General features: G+C 45.0%; 1 protein-coding gene across 2 annotated transcripts in view; it reads right to left on the bottom strand.

The window, feature by feature from the left end:
* Positions 1 to 725: 725 nt before the first annotated feature.
* The window catches only part of pacsin3 (protein kinase C and casein kinase substrate in neurons 3), a 48,738-nt gene continuing 35,525 nt past the window's right edge, over positions 726 to 13,938 (bottom strand). For both annotated transcript variants that reach the window (XM_083652957.1, XM_083652958.1), the window contains 4 exons: positions 13,545 to 13,665; positions 7,847 to 7,989; positions 3,741 to 3,910; positions 726 to 965 (listed from right to left, as the gene is read on the bottom strand). In XM_083652957.1, coding sequence (XP_083509083.1) covers positions 850 to 965; positions 3,741 to 3,910; positions 7,847 to 7,989; positions 13,545 to 13,665 — 550 coding nt within the window. In that variant the 3' untranslated portion in view covers positions 726 to 849. The remainder of the gene's footprint in view (positions 966 to 3,740; positions 3,911 to 7,846; positions 7,990 to 13,544; positions 13,666 to 13,938) is intronic.

The following is a 13,938-nucleotide window of genomic DNA, read 5'->3' as shown; positions in this document are numbered from 1 at the left end:
AAGAAAAAAAATCTGAGAAGCAGGTGGGGTATCAGTTTGGATCATCCATATTGAAAATCAAATGCTTTCATATAAACGTATGGCTATCACATAAAAAACAACAACAACAGAAAATAACAAACAAAAGTCTCTAGCATCAGAAAGTGGACAAACAAGGAAGTGGATGCACTGTCACACCTAAATATCTACAATCCCAATCATACCAGGCTAAATGACTTATAATGAGCAAGCATGGTTCACTTTGACAGCTAACCAAGTGCCGTGTGCACATTCAAACGTACATGAAACCATTTTAAATACGTGACATTAATTAATTGACCAAAGTCCAGGTAAAGTGACCGGTTTGACACTCCTGGAGGTGATCAGCAGTAACATTATAGGGCCAGTCATTGTCCAGCAGAGGGCGTAATCCCCCAGTCAGACAGCAGGGCGGCGCTGCGCTTCTCTGGCCTCCTCCGCTAAGGCACTATTCCGTCTCTCATGGTCTATTCATGTTGAGGTGTCCACTGCTCTGGACAATGAGCATTCAGAAGCTGTTTCGCGCTCTCTCTCTCTCTCTCTAAAGCCTCTTCAAACATCTCCCCTAAACACAGTCAAAATATTGTTGACTCGAGGCCGAGTGAACAGCCTTTTTACTCCACTAGTGTGGCAGAAAAGCAAGAGTGGATTGGCTGAAGTCCAAAATGTTGCAAAAAAAAAAAAAAAAAAAAAAAAAAATGGCGGTCAGTCACCAAAGATTGTCCAGTTTCACAGAGGGCATGTCTACATGTCGGCGCTAATAGCTTGTGATTGGTCCTGGCGTCTTGAGTCTCGTGTACCATTGGCTGGCTGACCAGGGGGGGCGGGCCATCAGGAAGTGACTACCTGGACGTAGTTGGCAGGATAGAGGCCAACCTGGCCGCTGGTCAGCTGTCCTTTACACCAGCCCTGCTCGTCCTCCTCTCCCTGCTTCAACAGCTCCTCTCCTGGACAGGAGGGGATGGGGGGGGGGGGGGGGGGGGGTAAGAAACAAGTCATGTAAAGCATATTCACATCCATCGCAAGTGGTATGAGGCATTCAAGGAGTGGCCACCTGTCCCACCTGGTCATTACCTGGTCCCGGGTTTAGACTAAGCAGAGCGGAGCTGGGCTAAACTTTCCCTAATTGCCTATCCCCTCATCACATCTTAACGCAGGGGTTCCCAACCTTTTTTTTCAGGCTTGTGACCTGATTTTGACGTCACAAAAATCTAGGGACCAGAGACATTCAAATTCCAGTACACCATCGATAATATTATCAGTAACATCATCAGTTACTCAGTGATGTCACATGTAACAGTATGTTTCTTTTCCCCTCAGAATTCTGACTTTAATCTGAGAATTCTGACTTTATTCTCAAATTCTGACTCGAATTCTGACTTTTTTCTCAGAATCATGATTTAAAGTTATAATCTCAAACATTGTCATCTAAATAAAAATAAATAAATAAAAGTCACTAGATAGTGAGTTAACACAATGGTGATTGAGGTCATGGCCCATTGAGTTTGGATCTCGCCTGCAATTACCACTCATCGCCATAGGTGTCACCCAAGAGAACAAAACTGAAATCTTAGAGATGATCGCTTTCACTTTGAACTCAGAACTAAAAGAACAAGACAAAAAAATCGCAAGTGAAATTGTGTGTGATGTAAAAAAATAAGAAATGTCAGGCGACCTTATTTGAATTCCAGGGAACCCCACATAGGGTCGTGACCCTAAGGTTGGGAACCACTGCGCTAACGCATCATGACCCCCACAGGGCATGGACTCACGCCTCCTTCACAACTTCCCAGAATGCCGCTTTGATGGAGATCGAAAATCATCAATTCCAAGCGAAGAACAGCAACAGACTAGCGCCCTCCTGTGGCTGTCATCTTCGTCCGTCAAGGCGTTCCCGAGATATCGCGTTAACGAACATGGGACGGACGTACGGACGTACTGTACGTACGGACAACCCGAAACCATAATGCCTCCGGGCTCGGCTATCACCGACGGAGGCATACAAATATCTGGTAATTGAACAGCCTGAGAAATTGGAGCCATTATCCATCTGAATGGAGGAGGAGATTAATATGCACATAATAACAGGAGAATTTTGGCATCCGTCATTTTTGTAAAACAATATCAAGGGACGTCTTCTGCTGGAACAAAGGGATAAAAAAAACTACACCATGACACAAATATCCTGTTTCTTTAGTGGACAAGCTCTTTGATCAAATTACTCTTCTGCAACAATATTGTTGTGTTCTGTGTGTATTTCGTGTTTTTGTGATGCTGTAGCCTTCTAGTACAATCCACTAAACATGCACAGCGGGCTAACATGTTAGCATGTACCACGGTGAACTAAATACACACGCAGGAAAACAGTTACCAATATTCTTGTCACATCAACCTAAATTGATCAAAGATCTTATTTGACACCAACAGAAGTCAGTGTATTCACTTCACTCTTGAAGTGGAGAGTAGCCTTTCACTTCGGTGTAGACTAATGGGGATCCTTATAATAAACAAACAAATAAACAAAAGTGGAAAAAACAACAAATAACTTTATACAGCAAAATAAAATACATCCCACCATAGCACAGTCATTCATCAACCAACAATTCATTGAAACAGATCACAGGCACTTACCCGACAGGCCAATGAGCAGTATGAGTATAGAGTCATAGATTATCCTGCGATAATCCCTGGCGTTAAGTGGAACCACATAATTGCATTCTTGTTTTTTTACACAGCTTTTTGAATGTCGAAAACATCCTGTGGATCAGGAAGAACTGCATTCAAAATGGGTAGGCCTACAAGAATGTTGCCTGGGTTCCTCAGTGAGGGGGTCAGTATTGAAACAAAAGAAAATAAATAAATGAATGAATGAATGAATGAATAAATAAATAAATAAATAAATAAATAAATAAATAAATAAATAAATAAATAGATACAATTACTTCTTCATAAGCTTGTTCCAGTATACCAGCAGAGATAATGTGAAGCTGCATGTGCTTCACATTTGTCTCAGCTGCATGCATCGGGTTTAGGATCAATTTATAACTATGCTACTGGCTTACAGCATTGACTGCCATGCAGACTGAGGCTAAATGTTAAATGTATGCGTTATGTGTGTGTTCATAGGACAATACAGCTTTACTGAGAGCCCATGTGTGTGAGAATGTGTGTGTGTGTGTGTGTGTGTGTGTGTGTGTGTGTGTGTGTGTGTGTGTGTGTGTGTGTGTGTGTGTGTGTGTGTGTGCGTGCGTGCGTGCGCGCGTGTGAGGGATTCAGGTGAGGCACCACAGGTGGACATGGGGGGGGGGGGGATAAGAAAAGTGATTGATGAATAAAAAATCATAAATGAGAAAAACTGTTTTCGAAGTGGATAAAATCAGATCACAATTGGCTGTTCCATGATGAAGAATAACTTTTAGATGCTTTACATGCAAGATGACCCCTAAAATATAAAAACAAGACATATAACAAAAACAAAATATGAAAAAAGGGGGCGGGGCTGCCTTTATGCTTTTTAAAATGTAGTAACTGAAATTTGGCAGCCATATGTACGTGTTAAAAAAAATAGTTTTGCATACAGGGATGATACTTGGATACTTGATGCGACTGACATAAAAATACTATAAAAATTAAATTGTTTGGGGGGGGTTCAGATAAAAGATCTAATCTATAGCGTCCCCTTGTGGTGCCTTGCCATCATAAGCATTAGTAAGGGTTAATACCTGCTTTAAAGCTGAGCTCATCGGCCTCCTGGCCCATGTAATCATAGAGCGCCCGGACGCGCACCACGGCTACCTGCTCCTCCTCGTCCTCGTCCTCCGCCAACCCGTTCACTTTCAGGGCCTTCTTAGGGGTCTCCTCGTCTGACCAGTCTGACGAATAGTCTTTCACCCTGCAGAGCACAGAACACACAGAGCAGGAGGGACATGAAGGTCTGTGGAACTCTGCTAGTAGCTATCTTCCTCCATGATCAAACCTCCAGATCAGTGACTCTGTGATCTACAGCAAAGCCACTTTCAGACATGAACTCTGGACTATGTCCGTTGAATCAGGTGCGGGCATTCCCCGGAGTTACCCTTTCATAAGGTGACCAGACGTCCCCGATTTTCAGGGACAGTCCCCGCTTTTGGTGAGCTGTCCCTGAAAATGTCCCCGATTTTCTACTCCTCGTCCGCGGCCGATAGTACTGTCTTTCAGATGCCCCAGCGGGTTTATTTCTAAAGCTAGAGTGATGCTTATATCATGAAACTTTACAACCACAAACTAGAGACCTAGGTCATTCAGGGGATGTATGGCGTTATACACCAAAAGACATGTACTGTATGTTAGGGTTAGTGCCCCTGGCCAAGGCAATGGCAAAAGAACTGGAGTTGGTCCCCGGGCGCTGCACTGCGGCTGCCCACTGCTCCTAGTTCTAGGAAGGTTCTTAGTAGAGGATGGGTCAAATGCAGAGGATGAATTTCCCTATGGGGATAAATAAAGGATAACTTAACTTATATTGGCAATAAGAGGTTTCTGAGCAATTTCCAGAACAGAAGTCCTCGCCACCCAATCGCCAATTTTTTTTGTTTTATTGTTACAGAAATCTCCAAATATCAAACGTTTTTGATACCAATCACTACAGTACATGAATTATTCTATGGTGTTCCACAAGGTCTTGGTGTCTTCATGTGGTATTTTGGGGGATATCAGTCAGCCTGCAACATAGTAGTAGTATATTACAGTAGCCTACACCAGTTGCCATGGTCAAAATACATGAAATGAATGAATGAATTGTCCCCCTTTTTTATTTCATAGATCATATTTTAATTATATATTGACTGCTCACTGCTGAACTGGAAATGATTTTTATTTCAGAAATCTGGTCACCCCGCACATGAGGAAATCCCCCCAGTGAAGAGAGTGAGAGTGGCAGGGGGGTGTTGGCATGACGTAGTGCTGCCAAAATCCCAGAGTTCAACTTATTGGAGACAGACCTTGAATTCCATTTTTCAATGTAGACTACATCAGAGATAGTATATTTCAGATCTCTATTCACTGCCATTGTACGGAGGAACAGTCTGAGAATCACACATCTCATCGTGCTGTCGAATTGTGGTTTAAGTGAATCGCTTGGGGGGGGGGGGGGGGGTGAGATACTTGTTTAAGTATATTGGCAGAATCTGCCTGGTCAAACTCCTGTCTCCCACCTTTATTCGCCTATTTACAATTATTTGTAAATGACACTGTCATGGCTTATTACATGCCTTGAAAATACTTTTTCTGCCTCCTTAGTATTTGATTTAAAGTAGTGTGCGTATTCCTTGCCTTTTGTATAGAATACATTCAAGAATCGCACACGGCACTCTTTACAATTCACACTATTAACAGTTCACAATTGAAACTGGATGACAGTAGACTGTTTTGAATGAAAGCTGGCTACACCATAACCATTTCTTTACAAAACCTACAGCAATATTAGCGATATTGTTCGGTCGTGTTGCCCACTGCGAGAATGCACATATGACTGTGGGAGTGTGAACATTGGTGTGCACATGTTCTAAGAATGACATATTCTAAACAACCGCTAGAGGGCAGCAATGAACAGAATACCACACACAGGAGAAAAACTTCCAACACAGTGCTCAGCCAGTTACTTCCTATTGTGTTACACTTCCTGTGACAGTACAGTACTAGTGAGCAGGTAAAACAGGTGGTGTTTTGAACAGGAAGTCATAACAAAACTGGGTCAAGTGGGCGGGGCTACATAAGGTGAATAGACCCTTCTCACGGGGGCCATTTTGTGTCAAAAAGGCAGGGTAAACACAGGTGCAAGCAAAACACTAATGAGGTTCAAACTTCCATGATTGGAATTTGGAAACCCTCATTAGTGTTTTGCTTGCACCTGTGTTTATTCTGCCTTTTCGACACAAAATGGCCCCCGTGAAAAGGGTCTATTCGACTGAAGAGTTCTAAAGAAATTTCTCAGAAAACAGAAAGTTTCATCCCAGGAGTGTTACCATTTTATGACCCAAGCTCTGAGATATTAACAATATTCCACAATGGGATTTAATTTAATATCACTCTTTATTGTATGAGATAATGACGATTGATATAATGGGGAGGATTGCTGTTCTAGAAGTGGATTCCACAAGGTCATCGGCGTCCAGCCAATCCAGCACAAACAACACACACACACACACACACACACACACACACACACACACACACACACACACACACACACACACACACACACACACACACACACACTGAGTCAGCTTTCTAGCTACTAATTAGAGTGTGTAGCTTGCTACTGTACGTGCAGGATGTTAACTCCTCAGGGTGGTGGATAGAAGGGAACAACATGATGAGCAGACACACACACACACACACACACGCACACACACGCACACACACACACACACACACCCTCACACACAGGTTGTTAAAGCAGAGATAATTGTAGTCTTGTATTTAGTCTGGTCTAAACAGCCCACAGGTAGGCTACATGTTATTTTAAAACCTCAGGAAAACAAGCCTGTGTGCACTGACACACCTCTCATAACGACAGCAAACTGCACGACGAGCTATTTCACTTGGCACTGACGTTAACATGTTGGCAAAGCAGAAACTTGGGATACAGCAGGAATATCCGTTCCAACGAGCCTACATTTTTAAGCTTGAGTTTAACCGGTGCACCTGTCTGCTGGAGAGCCAGGAACCATCAGGACTAAACCAACACGGACACAGCAGGACTGCTCATGGCTCATTAGTCTCTCAGGCGAGTCCATCTCCTTCAACATCTTCCAATGCTCCAGAGACAGTCTGTACTTCAGCCCATTACAATCCGGACAGAGGAAGTTGTCATCGTGCAAAGAACACCACCCCCCCCCCCCCCCCCCCCTTCAGACCGGAAGGATGTCCGATGGCATTCGACCAATCATAAGTGGGGAAATGAGCGGATATCCCGCCTTATTTTGACAGGATATCCTGCCTAATTTTTGGACCAATGGGTAGGTAGGGGGCACTTGTAAATTGCGGGAGCCAACACGTCTGTTCAGACTAGGAGGCCAAATCTGATTTGTGAACTTCAGTGACCTATTAATGACTTTATCCAGATTGGTTTTATGAGTCTGGACGCTCCAAGTCTGATTTGTGTCACTTGTTCCAAACCACATATGGAGGTAGTTTCCAATCTGCTTTCGACTGATGTGACTTCAGTGCGGAGGCGCAGATCCACCAAATCTGATTTGAACGTCACTCGCAACTCATCATCAAATGCTTCTGCGCAGGAAAACCACGTCACCAACGTACGTATTTACTGACGCCCACGTCGTTACCATAGCAACCCATGCAGAAAGGCTGTTTAGGTCTGGACACACAGATCCGACTTCAGAATCAGATTTGTGGCAGTGCGGACACACTCCCAAATCAGATTTGGAAAACCAATCAAGATAATGATGGTTAATGACTTTATCAGCAAATCAGATTGGCCTGTAATGTGAACATGGCCTTAGTTACACTCTTCCTTTTCGGCATCACTGAAGACGCCTGTGTGAGAGTGAGTAATGACACGCAGTGAGAAGCTGAATCGCACAGAGCACCAGGAGGATGGGAGGAGGACAGGAGGAGGATGTGATGAGGATGGGGACAGGATGTGAGGAGGACGTGAACTAGCCTAGGTAAACCCAGCCCCCACGTGACCTGCTCTCTCAGTTCCCAGTCACTAGCCCAGTTACTAGTCACCTTTTGTGACTGTAAGCAGGGTGAGCCTGAGAGCAGGTCACTGGGGGCTGGGTTTACCCAGGCTAGACGTGAACAGGATGTGAGGAGGATGGTTTCCTACCTGCCAGAGTCCGGGGTGGGGGTGCTGGGTGGGACCTCCTCTCCCCCCGAGGAGACGATGTTGGTGAGGGTGACCACGTTCTCCTCTGAATGGCTGCTCTTCTCCTTCCTGCTGATGGAGCGGCTGGCCTCCGGAGACCACTCCTGCACACACACACACACACACACAAGGATGGGAAAAGTGAGGACAAATTTCATGCCGCCTCTAAGCATGTGTGTATGTGTGTGTGTGTGTGTGTGTGTGTGTGTGTGTGTGTGTGTGTGTGTGTGTGTGATGCGTATGTGCATGCATTGGTGCACTGTGACAAATAAAGACGGGGTTGTACCTTTAAATGAAATAAAACAAATGGAATTAGGCAGCGACCAAAAAACTGTTAAACAAATCAAAACAATCTCATATTTTAGGTTCATACATAAGATCAACTTCACTATTTTACTACTATACTACTAGATTTGTGTAAGAAATACATTTCAAACATTGGAGAATAAACCTGTAGATCAAAATGGCTTTAAGATCATGAAAAACATCATAAGTAGCCTTTGACTGGTAGTGTGTGTCATCCCTCAATTCAAGTGAAAACACGAAAATGACCCAAACTGGAGGTTTTCTATTCACCCTGCGGCGGCGATATGCAAATGAGAATGTGCACTTCCTCCTCCAGGTGAAGGGGCGTGTCCCTACTGCACTGCGGGGACATGGCTGTGAAGGGGCGTGTCCCTACTGCACTGCGGGGACATGGCTGTGAAGGGGCGTGTCCCTACTGCACTGCGGGGACATGGCTGTGTGGTAAATAATCAATTGAGTCCATCACACCGCACCCAGACGAGACAAAAAGACTCCCCATCCACCCGAACATACACACACCCCTCTGACATAATGACAGGACGCTGACTGAACTGGGTGGCTAGGGATACAGTTACTGTGTGTATGTGTGTGTGTGTGCGTGTGTGTGTGTGTTTCTATATTTGAGAGAACCAAATGTCCCCACAAGGACAGAAAGATTACGAAAATCCTCCAAAATGAGGCTAATCTCGGGTTAAGGTTTAGATTAGGTTTCAGTTTAGGGTTATGGTTCAGGTTAGGCATGTCGTCGGGAGGGGTTATGAGGTCAATATAGTCGAGGGCAGTCCTCACAAGTGCAGTAATACAAACCTTTGTGTGTGTGTGTGTGTGTGTGTGTGTGTGCGTGCGACTGTGTGTGTGTGTGTGTTGGGACAATGGCGCTCTGTGTGCGTGTCAGTGGTGAGATTCCTAAAGAGGACAGAAGAGATCCACTTCTTTCTCTCTCTCTCTCCCCCCCAGTCTCTGTTCCTCTCTCTCCCCCTCTCTCGCTCACTCCCCCAGTCTCTGTTCCTCTCTCTCTCCCAGTCTCTCTCTCTCTCTCTCACCAGTCTGTTCCTCTCTCTCTCTCTCTCTCTCTCTCTCTCTCTCTCTCTCTCTCTCTCTCTCTCTCTCTCTCTCTCTCTCTCTCTCTCTCTCTCTCTCTCTCTCTCTCTCTCTCTCTCTCTCTCTCTCTCTCTCTCTCTCTCTCTCTCTCTCTCTGATCAGCTTTTCCCATGGAGGCTGCCGCTGCCTAACGTGGTCTGGGAGGATCATTTCGAGGGGGGATTTCCTGATTCTTTGGGCAGAGTGTATCATGGAGTTAGAAGGTGTTCATGCTAACTGAATGGGGGAAAATTAAACAGTAATGTTAAACAGTAATGCTTTATTAAAAAAATTTTATCAAGTTTTTTCAGACCCCCCCCCCATTTCTCCTTAGCCAATTCCCCCTGCTCGCCCCGGTCGTTGCTCCACCCCCTCTGCCGATCTGGGGAGAGTTGTAGACTAGCACATGCTTCTTCTGATACATGTGCAGTCGCCAGCCGCTTCTTTTCACCTGACAGCGAGGAGTTTCAACGGCAGGACATAGCGCATGGGAGGATCACGCTATCCCCCCCAGTTCCCCTCACCCCGAACAAGCCCACCCGCCGAACAGAGGATGCACTAGTGCAGCGACCAGGACACATACCCCTAATCCGGCTTCCCACCCGCAGACACGGCCAATTGTGCCTGTATGGACACCCGATCAAGCCGGAGGTAACACGGGGGCTCGAACCTGCGACCCTCGTGTTGGTAGGCAGGGAATGCACCGCTACACGCTGAGTAATGCTTTACTTTAAACCAAATACTTTGCCCAGGGTAAAGATCTTTGCCCAAAGCTAGAGACACGCCTTGGTTTCTCCTCCTAAAATGACATTTACTGAACCCTACATTCCAATTTAATCTGGACTACAGATTAATCTGAGACCACAGAATGGCCTGGCTGTCATCTGACTACATGACAAAAAACAGTGGACTTATCCTTTAAGCTGTTTGCACTGTGCTCCTACAGCGTCATACAACATGTACATGTACAGGCATCAGCTGACATTTTTTTGTCGTTGGTACCAGTACCTGTTCAGCGGTTGTGTGAGTGAGTTCTTGACCAGCTTAGTGGTCGTGTCCACAGCACGCATCAAGCAGAAAAAAGTTCGACTTCTGGAGAAGAGCGCTGCTCATCCATAGAGAGGCAAAGTGAACGTCACTTCCTGCTTCAGCACTGTACCAGAGATTTTCATCCGCCATTTATTTTCCCATAGACATTTCGTAAAATGCTTATAAAAAGAGTTTTACTGGTTCAAGCCAAACGGTGCAGCTAACGCTATAATCGGGAGAGACCATAGAACATTTCACTCGGACCAAAACTTAAAAAAACAACATCCAAAACACATTTTCTTCAAACCCGCATTTTTTTTTACGTTGAGTGAAATGTTATGCGATGTCTCCTGTTTCTAAATATATCTGAGTGGGTGGCTGGAGCTTCCAGTGGACGCGGATAGAGAGTCAGTGAACAGCCAAGGCAGGTGTGCTGCTGCAGCTGTCTAGCCTACAGGTGCGATCACATCTACACTACATTTCCCACAAGAGTGGAGAAGCTGACCGCACTATTATATTCGCTTCGTTTAGATTCACATTGCTCAATTTCAAGTGAACCAGGGCTTGTAAAGAGAAGTCACATGACTCACAACAAGTAACTTGTTTAATGGACAGCATGTGTGTATGAGTGTGTGTGTGTGTGTGTGTGTGTGTGTGTGTGTGTGTGTGTGTGTGTGTGTGTGTGTGTGTGTGTGTGTGTATGAGTGTATATGTGTGTCCCTGTAACTTCTTGCCTGGCTTCAGATCTTCAAATCTGCCCACTCCACTGAATAGAGTTTTGGCTGCTTCTGGTCTGGCATCGTGATATGCAACGGCTACTTCCTCGGTCGAAAGGACAACTGCTCCAATGAGCATTGAGGGGGGCTAACTGTTAGCCAATCGGCATCAATAAACAGCGCAACGGGCGGGACTAACGGCATTGTCGAGCTGTTTCCCGTTGTCAAATGCGGCGATGAGTAATAGCAACAATGGCGGCCGCCATAGACGAGATAAGACGCTGCTAACGATGCCGTTTTAATGTGATTAAACGTACCACCTGGCGTTAAGCGCTCTCGGCGGCTAGTGTTTTTTGGGCGGTTTGAGTTAAACTTTTGGAGAAGAGCGCTGCTCGTCAAGGTCACTTTTTTCTGACAACAACAAATAAGCGCTCTGTGTGTCTGTGCGCGTTGGAAGTGCTCTGGACATGATTTCGACGCTGTGAAATCCAAACAGCACTCCACTTTGAAGACATTTATTCAATGGGGATTTCCCTCCCCCCGAATTCTCCCGACTGGATTAACGAACGTTAGATTGAGGCCGATGCGTTGGTCTCTAGTGATTGGTTCAGGAAAATGGAATTCCCCTCATGGAAAACGGTTAGAGTGGAGGCGATGTCAGACTAGAAGATGGAAATGCAGTGTAACGAGTTGACAAGTCAGTCTGATGTCAGGCTCTGTAACTTTAGCCAAGCATGGTAGACTTGTCTGCCTCTTCTTCTGTGGTGTTCATATCAGGTAAGAACACGTGAAGAAACAGCTGGCTGGCCTTATACCCACAATCCCTTGCGTTTTAGGGGCACATTCCTGCAGTTGGTTGGATTACACCAGAGCCATTATTTAGAGAGAGAGTGGCGTCAGCGTAGGATGCGTAACTCATTAGCCAATGAACAGCCAGGAATGGGTCTCGCGCTACTTTTGAATGCTAAAATAAAGTTGATCATGTACAATTTGATTAAAAAAAAAAAAAAAAAAAAAATCAAAGTACAACACAAACCGTCCATTTTGCTGCAACTCGGCAGTGCTGCTTAATCCAGGACCTTAATTCCTGGAACTCTTGAGAGTAAAAAAAAACTGGTCCATTGGAGTGAATGGAGGTGTCGCGACTCTTCTATATACACGGACCTGGACAAATGAACCAAACTAAAGGAGGAAACACCGGGTAAGCCACACCCGCCTACTGTGAATGCACCGAGTCATCTGAACTGATTTTTTTACACATCGCTTGCCAACTTGTGTGTGCATGACACACTGAAAGTATTCAGACAAAAGAGCGAAAGAGGCTCGAAAACTTCAGTCACCTGAAAACTTCAAATGGACTATTATGTGTCTTGTGTATACTCTGTAATGTGAGGTTCTTGTTTACCACAAGACTCCAGGTCTGGAACAAAACACACGGTCAGTGTATAAGCTGCCAAGAATGAAACAGGAGCTCTGGAGGCAGGCAACCAGGTCATTGTACTGTATCTCTATTATGATTTGACACTTTGGTCTGCGGACATTTTCAAACAGACAAAACAAGACCGTAGGACACAGGGATGAAAATCAATCTCTGCATCAACAATAATCATAGTCAGGTTAGGGCTGGGTTTAGGTCCAGGTTTAGGTCCAGGTTTAGGTCCAGGTTTAGGTCCAGTAATCTTGTCCAGTTGGGGACAAAAGCTGTGTCCCCGACTGGACAAGATGGTTATGGATAGGGTAAGTCTCCAGGGAATGCATGTAAGTCTAATGTACCGAAAAGTGACCATGATCTGGTGTGTGTGTGTGTGTGTGTGTGTGTGCGTGTGTGTGTGTGTGTGTGTGCGTGTGTGTGTGTGTGTGTGTGTGTGTGGATTCCAACATTCCAGAGCCCACTCAAGCCTCTCAGTCACACAGCAAGGCTTTCACTGGAAACCTGTTAAATATTCATTCCGTCTCTGACACACGCACGCACGCACGCACACACACACACACACACACACACGTACACACACACACGCACACACACACACACGCACGCACGCACGCACACAACCTCGCTAACTCACTCAAGTCTTGTGTTTGGTGGAGGGCAGTGTTGTGCAAGATCACACTTCACAAGAGCTAGCTCAAAGTTCAGCTCACACAGATTAAAATGAACTAGTTCACGTTCATAGTTCCCAATTTAGAATTTTGAACCTAGTTCACAGTCCCAAAAAATGAGCAGTTCAGTTCATGAGCAGTTAATTTTCTTTCTTTTTTCTTTATTTAGTGCATGAGCATCAAGTCAGCCAGAATGAAAAGTAGTTCTTCCACTTTAGGGCTTTCAAAATAAAACTCTCATTCTAATGTTAACCTTAATATTAATTTTGAGTAGTAGTGATTTACAGCCACAGTTTCACTCCATATGTAATCTTCTTAACGTCAGTATTTTGATACAAGATTAAAATACCTTTTTGGAGTGTGTGTGTGTGTGTGTGTGTGTGTGTGTGTGCGCGTGCATGCGTGTGTGCGTGTGTGTGACACCATACCTCAAACTGGGGCCAGTTCATGCTCATGCCAGGCCCGTGGGTGTTCCTCCACCATCTCAGATCTTCCACGTCATTGGCTGCGTTGATGGTCTGTCCCAGGTCCCGGTACAGGCTCTTGAACCTATTGGACAAAGCGATTGTCAATCATAACGTCTACATCCTCCTCTTAAAGCTAGTTACCAGTGTATTCAGTGAACTGCGGCTTAGGAGTTGAATCCAGGGTATCTGCGGGTCCTAATTCAGGGTTATGGGTATTTTCAGACATGTGTATATATATATACAGTATATCTATATATATATATATATATACCGTAAATTCCGGACTATAAGCCGCGGCTTTTTTCCCGTTTTTTGGCCTTTTTTGCCCCCTGCGGCTTATATAACGGTGCGTCTT

This window comes from Poromitra crassiceps, assembly GCF_964638095.1.
Source record: "Poromitra crassiceps genome assembly, chromosome: 16".
In the NCBI taxonomy this organism is placed as follows: domain Eukaryota; kingdom Metazoa; phylum Chordata; class Actinopteri; order Beryciformes; family Melamphaidae; genus Poromitra; species Poromitra crassiceps.
Note: the sequence above shows the minus strand (reverse complement) of the source record. Positions and strands in the feature narration are given on the sequence as shown.